Below are 15,335 nucleotides of genomic sequence, written 5' to 3'. Positions count from 1 at the left end.
ATTTATGCTAAATTCTTACTAACCAGATTGAACAATTGGGTCGTCTCAAATGGAGTTCTAGGACCCGAGCAGATAGGGTTCTGCAAAGGTAAATCTACCCTTGACCACATAATGGTCATTAACCAACTGATAACCAAAACTTGTAACAAAACCAAAAGGCCATTGTATGCAGCATTCCTGGACATCTAGGGGGCCTTTGATTCTGTCCCAAGAGATAAGCTATGGGTTAAACTTGAAAAAAATGGGTGTAGAGAATAGATTGATCTTCCTCATCAAGGCGTTGCACCATAACACAGTTTGTCAAGTTAAATGCAATCAGGAGGGATCGCTTACACCCAAAATATCTATCTCCAGGGGAGTAAAACAAGGCTGTGTCCTTGCACCAGTTCTTTTCAATCTTTATTTAAAGAGCTAACCAGCGTACTTAAATCTTTAAATTCACACTGCCCAAACTTAGATGGACATCCAACCCCCCCCCATTACTATATGCCGACGACGCAGTTTTGCTGTCACATACCAAAATCGGCATGAAGCGACTCCTAGCAACCTGCAACGAATACTATACAATCAATGGCCTGACACTCAACTCCCAAAAATCCAAGGTTGTAATTTTTTCAAAATCTTGGAAGCCATCCCACTGGACGCTAGGAAGACACGAATTGGAACAGGTCAAATGTTTTAAATATTTAGGAGTGCACCTCCATTACAGAGGGGGTTGGGCCAGCCACAGAGACCATGCCATTATTTATTTATTTATTTATTCATTCATTCATTCATTCATTCATTCATTCATTCATTCATTCATTCATACATACATACATACATACATACACACATACACACATACATACCGCCCTCCCCCGGAGGGCTCAGGGCGGTGAACAACAGAACATATAAATAGAGCACAAAATAAAATCAATAATATCAAAGTTAATTAGATAATCCTTAAATAAATGGCTCTATACATGTTAAAACCAAACCCCATTAAAATGCAGCATCCTAGTATCAAGTATAACAGATGGCGTCCTACTAACAAATCCCCTAAGAAGGGGGGGGGGCGGCAGGATCCACAGATGTTATAAAGGGGGGGGGCATCAGCGGCCGGTCTCCCCAAAAGCCCAGTGGAAAAGCTCAGTCTTGCATGCCCTGCGGAACTCATTAAGATCCTGCAGGGCCCGCATAGCTGGAGGTAGAGCGTTCCACCAGGCAGGGGCCAGAGCTGTAAGGACAAACTCCATGGTCAGCGTATCAGCAATTTTGCGCTTTTTTTGTAACAGCCATCAGTTTTTGCCTGCAGCATTAAAAAAGCCTAGTCAATGACTCAAGGTGGCTCCAGCAATTATTATATGGAGTCTCCACTTTTGGATAGGCTCCGGTCCAACACAGCTGAGCTTGAAAGTGCCAATCTTTTATTTAAACTTTTCGGTATGCCTCACCAGACCTTATGCCACCCTGTGCCTCAAACTGGGCAACATCTCTTAAGCCGCTTCACACGGCGGAATATGGCGCCTGGGGACAAAGGCAAAACGCCACCTCAGGCCGCCATTCGCGGCATTAGGGGCGCAGCTGCTTCGCGCAGCCGCCTCGCTACCTGACCGGAAGCGGCCGAAAGCCAAGGCTTCCAAACCACGCTCTGTGCAGCATGGTTTTTTGAAACGCTGCTGGAAGCGGCAGCGCTTCCCCGCCCCCCCCACTCCCTCCCTGCATTCACTGCTCGCTCGCCGGGCGTAATGCCGGTGTCTGGGGACACGCCTTCTGCCCCCTGCATCGCAGGAGCAGGCGCCAAGAGGGTCGGAGGGAGCTTGTCCTCAGGCCTGGGCGGCATGCCGGAGGTCCCGGGACATGCCAGATCGCCGGGCTTAATAGCGCCGCATGTGGTAGTGTCGTCCCCAGGCCGGGTTCTGGGACTGTCCATCGCGATCGGTCCCAAAGCGTCGCTGGGTCGGCACGAATCGCCGCGACCCAGCCAAGCTTCACCTCCGGCGGTCTTGGAAATGACCTTAGAGACAAGAGCATGGCTTGCCACGCTCAAATTTTGCCTGCACATCTGTTTCAACCGTAATGCTGCCTCCTTGTCATATAAAGCTCTCAAGACTTCTTGTCATTCGGAATGGTGAGGCCCATGGACGTAGGTAAGGGGGGGTTTCTTGGGTTTGAACCCCCCCCCATTCATGTCCAAAGCTCCGCCCCTGTTTGTGGGTTTTTAAAACATTTTAGTGCTTTTTCAGTTTTTGGCCTGCAGGGGGCGCATTGTTTGGGCTAGCAGCACCAAACTTGCAGGGATTGTTTGAGGGACCCTCCTGATGATACTACCCGGGTTTGGTGAGGGTCCAAAGTTCAGGGGGTCCAAAGTTATGGACTCCCAAAGGGGGTGCCCCCATCCTTCAATGTTTCCAAAGGGAGCTAATAGAAGATGGGGGCTACACCTTTGAGGGTCCATAACTTTGGACCCCCTGAACCAAACTTCACCCAACCTGGGATGTATTATCAGGAGAGTCTCTTATTGATACCACCAAGGTTTTGTGAAGTTTGGTCCAGGGGGTCCAAAAGGAGTGCCCCATCCTCCATTGTTTTCAATGGGAGCTGATAGGAGATGAAGGCTACATCTTTGAGGGTCCATAACTTTGGACATCCTGAACCAAACTTCACCAAACCTGGGATGTACTATCAGGAGAGTCTCTTATTGATACCACCCAGATTTTGTGTGAAGTTATGGTCCTAGAGAGATCCAAAGCAATGGGACTCCTCAAAGAGAGTGTTCCCCATCCCCATTATTGTTTCCAATGGGAGCTAATAGAAGATGGGGGCTACACCTTTGAGGATCCATAACTTTTGACCCCCTGAACCAAACTTCACCAAACCTGGGTGGTATCATTAGGGAAAGAGACTCCTAAAGACACCCTGGAAAGTTTGGTGGCTTCTAGATTAACAATTGCAACTCCTGACAAGCAGGCATCCTTCTGTTTCCTGAGATTCTTCCTTTTTGCAATCCCACCCCTTCTGCCATGGGATTTAAAGGGAGAATCTGGAGGTCCTCAGTTTAGAAGAAGAAGAGTTTGGATTTATATCCCCCCTTTCTCTCCTGTAGGAGACTCAAAGAATCTTACAATCTCCTTGCCCCTGCTCCCTTACAACAAACACCGTGTGAGGTGGGTGGGGCTGAGACAGCTCTGAAAAGCTCTGACTAGCCCAAGGTCACCCAGCTGGCATGTTTGGGAGTGCACAGGCTAATCTGGATTCCCCAGATAAGCCTCCACAGCTTAGGTGGCAGAGCAGGGAATCAAACCCGGTTCCTCCAGATTAGAATGCACCTGCTCTTAACCCTTCGGGGATGGGGCGGTCTACAAATCCAAACAAACAAACAAACAATAAATAAATAAATAAAACCACTACGCCACATTGAAAGTGATGCTGTTTCAGGGTGGGGGATAATTCACTTGGGTAACATCAACACTGTATCAACTTGTTGAAAGACTGGGACCCCAGATTCTCCCTTTTAAGGTGTGGATTTAAAAAGGAGAAATTTGGGTTTCTGTGCTGTTAAAACACCATTGAAAGTGATGCTGTTTGGGGGTGGATTCCAGCATTACAGTGGCTGCCAGGGGGGGGGGGGGGGAAAACTCAGATTTTGCACCACGCTCCATTTTCCCTAGTTATGCCTCTGCCCGCAGGGCAGGGCAGGGCAGGGCAGGGCAGGGCAGGGCAGGGGAGTCTGCCATCCCCGACCTCAGAGAGCTGCTTTTATAAGTGCTAGGCCAGGGGCGGGGCTTGGGGAGGCGGGCTATGTGCTCCTAGGGGCGGTGGGTGTGGCCCCACCCCCGAACACCCCCCCCCCCCATAAAAATCTATACCTACGTCCCTGGTGGGGCCCTATAGAAACAAAAATTAACAAACTAGGTTATTCTTTGGACTATCTGGCCATGCTGCCATCTAAAGAGATTTTTCAACTTCTGAAGAGTAGCCTGTTTGATCAGGAACATCAGATCCTACTTGAAAAGGCTTCCAGGACTTGCTCTGCTTTAGCTCTGGGTTTCACTTATGTTGGCAATAAGGGGGATCAATTCCTGCACCAGATAACCGGGCCCAGTCTCCGTAGAGCAATGATGTTGGCCCGTTGCAATGCCCTTCCATCAGCTGTATCAACAGGGAGATTCACTAAAACCCCTTACCACCATATGCAATGGGAACTGTGTAGACTCTATAGATCATGTTTTACTTTATTGTCCACTTTATGCTGTACCCAGAGTCAAATAGTTGTCATCCTTGCTACTCAAAAAAAGAGTATGCATCTGACTTGCAAAAGATTACCTTTCTGTTGGACAGCCCCAGTAGTGATGCAAACGATGCAGTCTCCAAATTTTTTCATTTACATATGAAACAGCGCTCTAGGAGCAAATCCTGAACATCAGCCTTCTTTTCCTGTATACTTATTTTTGTTTCCCTCTATTTGGTTAAGTGGACTTGCGTATATAATATTGCTATGCCAATAAAGGTTCATTGTTGTTGTTGTTGTTAAAGTTCCTTTTACCCATTTTCAGAGAGTTGGGATTTCCAGATGTGGATTTTTATGTCACTGGTCAAAATGCCAAGACTCCTCAGTTTTGCTTGATTGTGAGGAGAGGGGGGCAGCTGCTTTTCAAATCACCTGGAAGAATGCCCTCATTTATGCCTTTCCCCCTATTCCGATAGCAAAGAATGCTCAGGAGAGCACATCAGTAATACTACGGGCTCCTTTTTGACCCCGCCAAATTTGGTTTCCAAGTTTTGTACTGTTGGTGGAAGGGGTACATGGATGGCTTCCTCAAGACTCAGATTTGACTTTCAAACAAGGGGAGACACATCCAGACTGATTTCAACACAGCTGGGAACCTCGTTTTCCGATGTTAGGGTCCAATTCTTCATCAGCACCTTCCTGCATGGCCAATTGGCCATGCAGGAAGGGGCTGATGGGAATTGTAGTTCCTGAACATCTGGAGAGCCGCAGGTTCCCTACCCCTGGCATAGGGGCTTAGAATTCTCTAGACAGATGCTAGAGATTATTGCCCAGGTGAGGAAAGCATCCACTGGAAAATCCTATGGATATAAATGGGAAAGATTTTCTAGAGAGTCAGGTTCTGAGACTGCTGTGGACTGCTACTTTACAGGACATTTTTCAGTGCTTGCTGGAATGACCTCAAGGTGGCCTCTTGCATTCTTCCATCCAGGTCCACTTGGCAATAATTTCTGCCTTCCATGCTCTGACTCAAGACCAGGCAGTTTTCCCCCATGTCCTTACCAAAAGGTTTCTTAAGGGTTTAGTGAATGCTTTCCTGCCCTCCCTGAAGATGGTGCCTTACTGGTCATTATCATTGGTATTATCTCAACTGATGTCGGGGAGTTAGTTGACTCCTCAGTCAGGGAGGTTTGGGTTTTTTGTTGCAATTCCGTCTGCAAGGAGGGTCAGTGAGCTTGCAGCATTTGTGTCTTGACTTTTCTGAGATGGTGATATTGAAGCCCAGTTGAACTTTCATCCTGACAGCAGGGTCTGGTTTCCATTTAAATCAGGATATAGTCTTACCAGTTTTTCCTCTAATTATTCATCTGATGCAGAGAAAACTGTTTCCCTGCAGCTGCCGGATGGGCTGCCTCCTCATCTGTCAAATCCTTGGCCCAGGACTCAGTCTCTGGTGCAGAGTCTGGTGCAGCAGTTGTCAGACCCGGCGGTGAGGCAGGTGCTGAACTAATCTTGATTGATTTAGGCAAGGTCTTTTTCCTTTTCACTACCTCTCCTGTTGGCAGGGGTGGGGCAGGGGCCAGCCTGGGGGCAGGAAGCAATCATGTGGCCCTCACCCCCACAGCAAAGGGCAGCAGCCATCACGCTCTGTCTCCTCTCTTGTGTCAGACTTTCTCACCTCCCCTTTTGCTGGGGCCCTTGCCCAGCTAGAGCAGCTGGGGCTCCCTTGGCATTGTTTGGACCCCCTCACCACCTGCAGGCGCCCTTCTGTGTTCGCCTCCAGTTGGCTCTATCCTGTGATTAGTCCGGGGTTTCCCTGCCCCAGGGACCATTGTAGCCTTTCTGCGTCCAGACCATTTTTTAAAAAGATCACTAGAGTAGCTTCAGACCACGGATATGGCAGGCTAAGTGCTGGAACTGGGAGGCATTGTCAGTGACCAATTAGGTCCCTTGCTTCAGCTGTGCACAGGCTTTTTCCTCCTGAAACAGATCCTCAAAACGGTTCTGCCCCGTGAGCATAACCTGATCAAAGTTTCCTTACTCAGGTGCACTCACTTCATATAGCTGCATGAACCAGATGGTTGCTTCCCCTTCCAGTAGCACTCCCACATGGTGTACACGACGTTCCTCAGATGCAAATGAAGCTGCCCAGTCATGCATATCCAAATGGCAGTTTATCCAAATGGATCATGTATGGTCAAAAGATGTCTTCAGCTCCTGACCCACCTCCCTGAGGGTAACACCTGGCTCTGGGGGTGGTCTTTGGAATGGGACCCCCTGCTGTGAACCGGGCGCTGTCTACACCAGCTGCTGGTCAGGAGCCCTTTGCACTGGTGGCTGGGCTTCTACAGAGCCTGGCGCAGGGGGGTGTACTCACAGTGCTTCGAACTGCCTCGCCATTTCTCTGAAGCCTCACTGCATCTCGCTCATTTCCCTCCTAAGGGTCTCATTCTCTATCTCCAAGTGGTGGAGGACCTGATCCATAATGACCAAGTGATGAGTCTCCGTGAACTCTAAGAGCTCAGCCTCATTCCGGGTTGCTCCCACCCAGCGGCACCTTTACGGGGTGTACCGCCACGAGGCCTGAGGTGGATCACATGGCGTTGTGAAGGTCCCAAGCCATGGAAAACCGTCCAGGCTGGCATCATCGGGTCTTGTAGGGATAGGATTCACCAAAACTCCATTTTCCCCATTCTATTTGGAAGGGTTCCCTCCTTCCACGTTTCAAGGCTCCTTGTCAAGGCTCCTCAGTTGGTTGCACAGTGTTTCCTTTTTCAAGGCTCCTCAGTTGGTTGCACAGTGTTTCCTTCTGCCTTGGAGTCACTGGCTATGGCTGTCACTTGGACCATGCACTCTCAACAGGATGGGCACTGGGGTAGTTCTGGCAAACTGTCGTGCGCTTGGACTGTTCAATAATGAGACTCTGGCTTCAAATGATTTCTTTATTATGAAATAGCGTTGAGGAAAAGCATTTAGACTTCTATTGCTAGAACTAAAGGCTAAGCACCATTATACCTCACATCACACCCCTCCACATCACGCAACACAAGCCCTGAACAGCAGTTCCCAGGGGGTGTTGGGCCACCCCCAGGCCCACAGCCCAGAGACAGCACTGCCTTCGCTTTAGTCAAAACAACTCACACTCCCCAGTGCTGTGGAGAGTAGCAGCAATCAGGAGTCTGAGAAGCAGATTAGGCTTTGCCTGGGAAACGAAAGTAAAGCAAAAGCAGACAGGAGGGGTGGAGAAGGGAAAGAGAACCCCTTGTTCCGCCTGGGAGACATGGCAGGATCAAGCCAGAACTGGGCAGATCATGACGCTGCAATACTTGAGCCAGGTCAGAGAGACAGAGGGAAGCGCTCTTCCACCTGCTGTGACAAACACCAAGTCAGATCTGCCCCTGGCCAAGCAAGGGTGGAGGTGGTGCAAGGAAAGGTGTCTGTGGGCTGGGCTGGGGACCCGGACCTAGTTTTACCTTTTCCCTGAAGATATTTCATTCTCTCAGATGTTTGTAACTATCACAGGGCTATAGTATAAAGAATTGTTTTGGATAATCCTGTTAATCCATATGAACAGGGGACCATTTAGATGTATTGTCGAAGGCTTTCACAGCCGGATTCAACTGGTTCTGGAGGGTTTTCCGGGCTGTGTGGCCGTGGTCTGGTGGATTTTGTTCCTAACGTTTCACCTGCATCTGTGGCTGGCATCTTCAGAGGTGTATCACAGAGAAAAGTCTGTTTCTCACTGTGTCTAAGTGAGAAGGGAAAGTTTAGTGTGGTATATTGTCCATGTCCCACACCATTTAGAGTTTGCTGCTTTGAAAAACTGTGGTTATTTTTAGAAAAGCCTTGTCTCTTGCTCTGGTGTAGTGTGAGCCAGAAGTGCCCGTGTGACGCCAGTGTGTTGTAGTGGGTAGTATATTAGACCAGGATTTGGGGGACCCAGGTTTGAATCCTCAGTCTATCCTGGAAGCTTGGGGCAGACACTCAGCAGCCTTAGGTCCCCATTGGGAAATGTAATAGGCATGTAAATAGTACCTGGTTCAAATTTGAGGACAGCCACAAACTTATTATGTGGTCTTATTTAGTCTTTCATTTTTAGCCATAATTTCTTTTAATGAGCGCATGAGTAGTTTTGTGGACCAAGGTCTGAGGTATGCTATGCTGATTCATGAGTACATTAGTAATTTGAGCACCGAGGCTTGCCTGGGGCCAGCCACATTCCCTTTTGGGCACGCAGGCAAAACATTTCTTTTTCCCTTGTAATTAGAGGATTACTCTTTTGAAAATGTTTTTATAGTCTGCTGCTACTGTGAGGACTGTTTTTATAAGAATCATTTTTGGTTGCTGAATGTTTTGTACTGTTTTAAAACTCTGGCTAGATTTTTAACTGTTTGTTGATTATAATTTATTATGTATTTTATTATGTTAACAAGAGAGCCAGTATGGTGTAGTGCTTGTATTGGACTACTAGGACCTAGGCAATACAGTTTTAAATCCTCACTCACTGTGAAACTCGCTAGGTTACATTGCACTATTCATTCTTCCAGTGTCTAACCTACCTCACAGAGTTGTTGTGAGGATAAGATGTAGGCACAGGGAACCACAAGTGCCACCTTGAATTTGTTGGTGGAAGGAAGTTCATTGTTAAACATGTACTAACTAAATACATGTTTTGACTTGTAAGTCACCTTGAATAGGTTCTTTGGAGAAGTGGCATGTACATTTTCTAAATTAAAGATAGTATTTCAAAGGCTGGTTGAAACAACATATTGGTGCTATCTTCTCAGGTGTGAGCATGTCTTATTCTTTTGCTGTTTTATCTCATATCCATATTGAGATGCTTCATGCCTTTTCTGGTTCCAAACTGCTCATCTATACATCTAAGCTACTGTTTGCTCGGCTTTAGATAGCTTTTTATAAAAATCTAGCTTGTTTTTCAAAGTATGCCAACATCTTTTGTTTTCAATTTTGTGTAAGTAGATTTCCCTATCAATTTCAGATCATGTGAAGTGTGTGGTGGTCATCAAAAGTCATAACTATTGCCATGCTTTGTAAACATTTCTGCTGCATTCTGAGTTTACATTTAAAAAGCCCTTACTGGCTGGTTCTGTTCATAACTCCTGATCCTTTTACTTAATTAGATAGATCACACTATTGTCTTCTATTCCATGTATCATATTTATTTTTCCTGCATGATTCTGCCTTAACATTAAAGCTCTTCCCAATTAAAATTCTCCATATTCTAGTTTGATTCTGGGTTATTCTGTATTCAACAGATATTTGCCGGGTATGTCGATCTGAAGGAACTCCCGAGAAGCCTCTCTATCATCCATGTGTATGCACTGGCAGTATTAAATTCATTCATCAAGAATGGTAAGCTTTCTTTACCAATGATATATGTCCATAGAGAATAGCACTTGTGGCTTGGCATGATTATGAACATTAGAGCAGTTGAGTAGAGAAACAGTGTTTCATTTTGTTCTTGCTAAGGTACACATTAGCATCTTTAAATCCCACCCCAGATTTCACAAGGTAAGAAAAACTGATCAAGGGTTTGTAGAACTTAACAAGCTTTCATACAAACGTGGGCAGGAAGCGGGCAGATGATAAGAGGGAAGAAAGAATTCTTATGTTGGTCTCATCCCCAGACAGACATTGGAGTTACACAGGAGGCCAGTGGGCATCTCATGTCTGTATAATTGCCACATATAAATGGGTATAATTAATTTTCTTACAAGAGTTACCTTTTAATGCAGGCATGTATTTATTTGAGTTTTTAAGCTTACATTTTGTATGATTATTTCTCATTTACTGTGGCCAGAATCCAAAGAGACTTCTGAGTGTACTGATTTTTCTGGCAGCAACCTTCCAATCTTTGTGGAATGCTATTCTGGAAGTTCCTTAGACCTTGGGTACAGCTTTTCAGGAAATTTGTGGAACAGTGGCCCATTCCACAAGGCCTTAAGAGTAGTGGTGCACTAGCAATGGCCCCCGGGGCCTTTCGCACGCTTCCGTGTGCGTGGCCCCAGGGCCACCGCGGTCCATAGAAGTGACTCTGGACAGAGGTGTGCTGTTTTTTTTTTTTTTAGCTTTCCCTCTCTCCTCTCTGTATCTCTGCAGAGATGAGGGGACACCCCCCTGTGGCCATAGTGACGCCTCTGGGGTCGGGGCCCAGGAGGTGTGTCCCTTCGTCCCCATGGAGCTTCACAGGGAAGAGGAGGTAAGTTTTTTAAAAGTGGTGTGCCAAAAAATGGCGCCTTCCACCCGGTGTTGTTCGCTCAGCACTGGGTGGACACCACTGTTTTTGAGCGGCTGGGGGAAGCGCAGCACTGCCTCACTTGGGAGGTGACAGCCATGCGAATGGCGCTCCTGGGATGGTGTTTTGGCCGTTTCGGGGGCTCTGTTAATGGCCCATGTGGAATCCACCAGTGAGAGGGCTACTACCAGGCAGGGAAGTTTGACCTTGCCCCACAGTGTACATAGCCATTTGGAAGCTGCCCTGTCCGTTTGTTTTTATAACCCTACCGTAGCATCTGTGCTTGTGATTTCTGGAGAGCAGTGCCCTTGATCTTCACGTTTATGTGCCACAAATGTGCTCACTATTAGTGAGGAGAAGATGTTTAAAGAACATGCTTGACTTCATTTTCTTCGCTTTGTATGTTTGTATTACTATAAATGTGAAATGGTACCTTCTCTTGGAGGCGAAAGGCATCTTGATGGGTGCTTTCCACCCCAGCTCAGGGAGGCAGGAAAAGGAATTTTGTCACTTCCTTTCGAGGCTTGGACCCTGCCTTTTGCCAGTATCTTTCCTGCCTCGCCAGGGAGCGCACGAAATTCTTGGTCTCTGCCCCAGAATCCTGCTTGAGTGCCTTTTCTCCTAACAACCCGTCCTCCTGTCTATAACTTTTGTCTGGTGTTTGTCTTCTGTCGGTGGATGCGTGAGTAGAGGGTTTCCTTTGGTGGATTTGGGTGGATTGGTTAGAACTAGTGTAGGCCTCAGACTTAGGCCCTGTCATTCCCCCCTCCACCTTCCCTCACACTCCTTCCCGCCAAAACTACGTGCCATCCGCAATGGCCGATCAGTGTTTTTCACCCCCCAGGGGCTACTTCCATCGATCGGCTGCGGAGGCAACCCGGTCCTCTTGGCTCAACATTGAAAGCGGCTGTTTCGGCTCACAGCTGTCCTGAGGAGGATCGTGGGCCAGCGAAGCTGACTTCCAAGAAGCACCCCTCCGCCTCTTCGGCTGCAATGCCCCTCCAAGCAGAGAAAACAGGGAAAAACAAGCAGACGAGCGTGCCGCCAGACATCCCCTCCAGGGGACAGATGGATGAAGCTCCCCCCTCCCCTCAGCCTGACCAATCGTTTCTACGCTCACTAGATGGGAGCGGAGCCTCCCTAAGCAGCAGCGTTGCTCCCCCTACAGTCCCTTCTCCTAGCAGACAGCATGAGGATGGCGAAGGAAGGGCAGACGTGGATTTAGAGGAGGGGGTCAACTTGGTTGATGCTGAAGCCCCATTTGACTGGCAATCTCTCACTCCCTCTGATTTTGCGAGCTTTCTAAACAAGGCAATTGAGGAAAAATTGCAGCAGTTCCATCAGGTTGGGGAGTCTTCCTCTTCCACCCAAACTGCTATAGGGGCAACACAAGCATCTACGTATGGGTCTAGGGGTTACCCTTGCTCCCCATCGCTGGGTCCAGCAGAATCATCTCAAAGATCTAATAGGGAACATCATAGATCTTCCCAACGGGACCCTCCTCCTCCTCACGGGAACGCGAGAGTCTGCCCTAGATCTCCCTCACCAGCACCTGATTTCTCCAAGGAGCATACTAGGAGCTCATCCACAAATCCTTTGCATTTTCCCAGCGCTGATGAGGATGACCCTTCAGGGGAACGTTTTTCCAACTCTGAAGAAATTCCTTCTCTACCCGATAACTCCCACAAGTGCTTCAAGGACGAGGAATTAGCTTTCCTCATTGCCAAAACTATAACTGCTCTGGATCTCCAGGACCCAGAGGATGCCCAGGTCCCAGGAGCCTCCTCTTCCCACCCTCCCATCAAAGGCTGCCCCAAGGGCAGTAAGCATTATTTTCCCCAGGATGAGGACCCCCGGCTGGTGTTCCCAATTCCAGAGTATTTTATTTAAAAGAAGAAGAAGGAGTGGGAAGCTCCAGCTGCCAACAAACACGCCTTGACCTCTGTCAAAAAACGTTATCTGGTTCCGGAATACATGGATTCTATCCTCCAGATGCAATGCTGAAGAGAACTCATGAATCCATCTCCAACTCCATCAAGGAAATCTTCTTCCTGGACTCCCAGGTACTCCAAGAATAACTACTGGTCGAACAAGGGATCTGGTTCCTTTCGTGGCAGAGAGAACTTCAGGTCTAGATTTGACAAGAATGTCAGAACAGAGGGAGCACCCAAGTTCTGACTACCCCCCAGTGGGAGGCCGTCTCCTTTTTCAGCAGGCATGGAACCATGACCATTCAGACGCGTGGACGAAGGAGACGATATCTTACGGCTACACAATAGAATTTCTATCTCTTCAAAATGGAATCCCGTCTCAGAGGCCCTCAGACCGGGGGACTACTTGACCTCTCTAGACTTAGCCGAAGCTTACCTTCACATTCATTCATTCATTCATTCATTCATTCATTCATTCATTCATTCATTCATTCATTCATTCATTCATTCATTCATTTATTTGATTTTTATACCGCCCTATCCCCGAGGGGCTCCGGGCGGTGTACAACAATAAACATAATAAAATGGCAAAATCTTTAAAAGCTGCGATAAAACAGTAAAAGCTAAATCTTATAAATACAATACAATAAAATACAATAAAAATACAATAATAAATATAATACAATAAAAATACAATAATAAATATAAATGGAATCCAGCTGCTCCGTATTTGAAATCCTCTCCCCAAGAGGGAGGAATGGCAGGTCCCAGATGTAGAGGGCCATGAGGCAGAGGGCCATGAAAGGGGGAGGCACCATCAGCGGCCGGTTCCTCCAAAGGCCCGGCGGAACAGCTCTGTCTTACAGGCCCTGCGGAACTCACCAAGGTCCCGCCAGGCCCGGACAGTTGGAGGAAGAGCGTTCCACCAGGCCGGGGCCAGAGCCGTGAAGGCCCTGGCCCGTGTGGAGGCCAGCCGCATCACCGAGGGGCCAGGGACCACAAGTAGGTTGGCCTCAACTGATCGAAGAGGCCGTACAGGGACATATGGGGTGATGCGGTCTCGAAGATACGATGGTCCCAGGCCGCGTAAGGCCTTAAAGGTCAACACCAACACCTTGAAGATGATCCGGAACTCTACTGGGAGCCAATGCAGCTGACGCAGCACAGGCTGGATGTGTTCCCAGGTGGCGCTGCCTGTGAGCAAACGCGCCGCCGCATGCTGCACCAGTTTTAGTCTCCGGATCAAACGCAAGGGAAGGCCCGCGTAGAGCGAGTTACAATAGTCTAATCTGGAGATGACCGTTGCATGGATCACTGTGGCTAGATCCGTGTAAAGGTTTCAATGGTGTTGATTCTCAGCACAGCCGCTTGGCCTTGAGTAGATTCCAGAGCTCGGGCGATGGGCCAGAATCGGCTGCGATTTCTCTGGCAGAGGCCTTATCTCACGGAGAGAGATGAGCATGCCGTTCCCATGAGAATGGGACGGGGGAAACCGGGAGGGGGATGGGACGGAGAAAGTTATAACCTGTGGGTCTGGCGGGAAGACTTCATTCCTGCCACGCCGTGTACGTGAGCTTTCTAAGATGTCTGAATAAACGGTCTTTCAACCAACAAAGCCTTTTATTTCTGCTCTATGGAATTCCTTACATTGTGGCAGGAAACCTAATCTTCATTTACCTCTAAAATCAGTGGACCTCTGGTGTTCCGGCATGCAGAGGTTGAATATTCCTGAAACTGAGGAAGGCTCGGTAGCCCCCATAGAGGGTTCCAAGCCTTCCCTTCCTGACTTGGAGAAACCAGCGGGGGAACGGGTCTCGCTGGTAACTCTCTCCCGTCCTCGCCTCGACACGAGTCTTCCCTTACTTCGTTGGGATGAGGGACGCGGAAGCGATCATGCGGAGTGGCATGAGACGTTTGGGGCGCTGTGGAGCGGATCTCTACCCGTTTTCGTGTGGATTACAAACCTCAGATGCACCCTGTCTCGGAGGAGATGGGCCTGACCACTTTTCATGCGGCAACCCAGGAACCAATAGAACGATTCCTGGACTCGTATTTCGATGATGCTCCCAAGAATCCTCAGTGGCATAGCACCGGAGCCCGTCCTAAAACTGCAGTTAACACCGGGTCCTTGTCGAGATCGGGTTCGATGATTGGAAGGGGGCTCCGTACCGACACCCAATCTGGCCCATCAGATCCCGGACGTAGGGTAGCTGATGCGCAAGAGGAGCCCAGCGAAGTGCCGTCGGTGGACTGGAGGTGCTACTTTCCGATGAGGAGGAATCCGAGGAAAGTCTGCCTCCCCATCGGATTTGTTTCCCCTCCCGTCCAAAGAAAATTGGGACGAAGAAGTGGCCCGACTGAGATGCCCAAGAAGCGTGGGCCGTGAACGCCAGCTATGGGAGGAGGAGCGAGAACAGCTGCAAAAGGAGCGTGAAAACCTGCAAAAGATGCGTGAACAACAGCGCAAAAGGCGTCCAACTTGAATTGGACCGAGCCAAAGACGCAGCGTTACGCGGCAATATATGCAAGATTTATCGATCCACAATAAGGTCCTAGAGCACTCTAGGATGGACCTGGAACGTCAACGCGAAGGTATTAAGGCCATCCGGACGCAAGGTGAATTGACTGCAGCTATTCAGCGGGGACGAACTTGACAAACTGGAGCGGGAGAAGGCAGCTTTGCACGCAACGCATCAAGATGCCTTGACTTCGCCAAAGAGAGGGAGTTAGCTGCCTTAGAACAGGAGCTGAAGAAGCAGCGGGACAGGATGACTTCGAGTTGGCGCCTACACCGTTACCCGAGCGCCCGACACCATTGCCCGTCCTATCGGGGCGGCAGCTTCTGGGTCCTGCTACTCGGCGCTCCTGCCGCCTTCCAAGGTCCTGCTACTCCAGCGGGGAACCAGCGGCACCAGGCCCCGTGCCTCCACCGATT

The 15,335-nt window shown here is 48.7% G+C and overlaps 1 protein-coding gene across 1 annotated transcript in view; it reads left to right on the top strand.

Moving 5' to 3' along the window:
* LOC125443630 (E3 ubiquitin-protein ligase MARCHF6) overlaps window positions 1-15,335 on the top strand; it is a 101,783-nt gene that overhangs the window by 16,198 nt on the left and 70,250 nt on the right. Inside the window, exon 2 of the mRNA XM_048515869.1 lies at window positions 9,490-9,586. Within this exon, the coding sequence (XP_048371826.1) occupies window positions 9,490-9,586 (97 nt within the window). The remainder of the gene's footprint in view (window positions 1-9,489; window positions 9,587-15,335) is intronic.

The sequence above is a fragment of the Sphaerodactylus townsendi genome, linkage group LG14, assembly GCF_021028975.2.
Source record: "Sphaerodactylus townsendi isolate TG3544 linkage group LG14, MPM_Stown_v2.3, whole genome shotgun sequence".
Taxonomy (NCBI): domain Eukaryota; kingdom Metazoa; phylum Chordata; class Lepidosauria; order Squamata; family Sphaerodactylidae; genus Sphaerodactylus; species Sphaerodactylus townsendi.
Note: the sequence above shows the minus strand (reverse complement) of the source record. Positions and strands in the feature narration are given on the sequence as shown.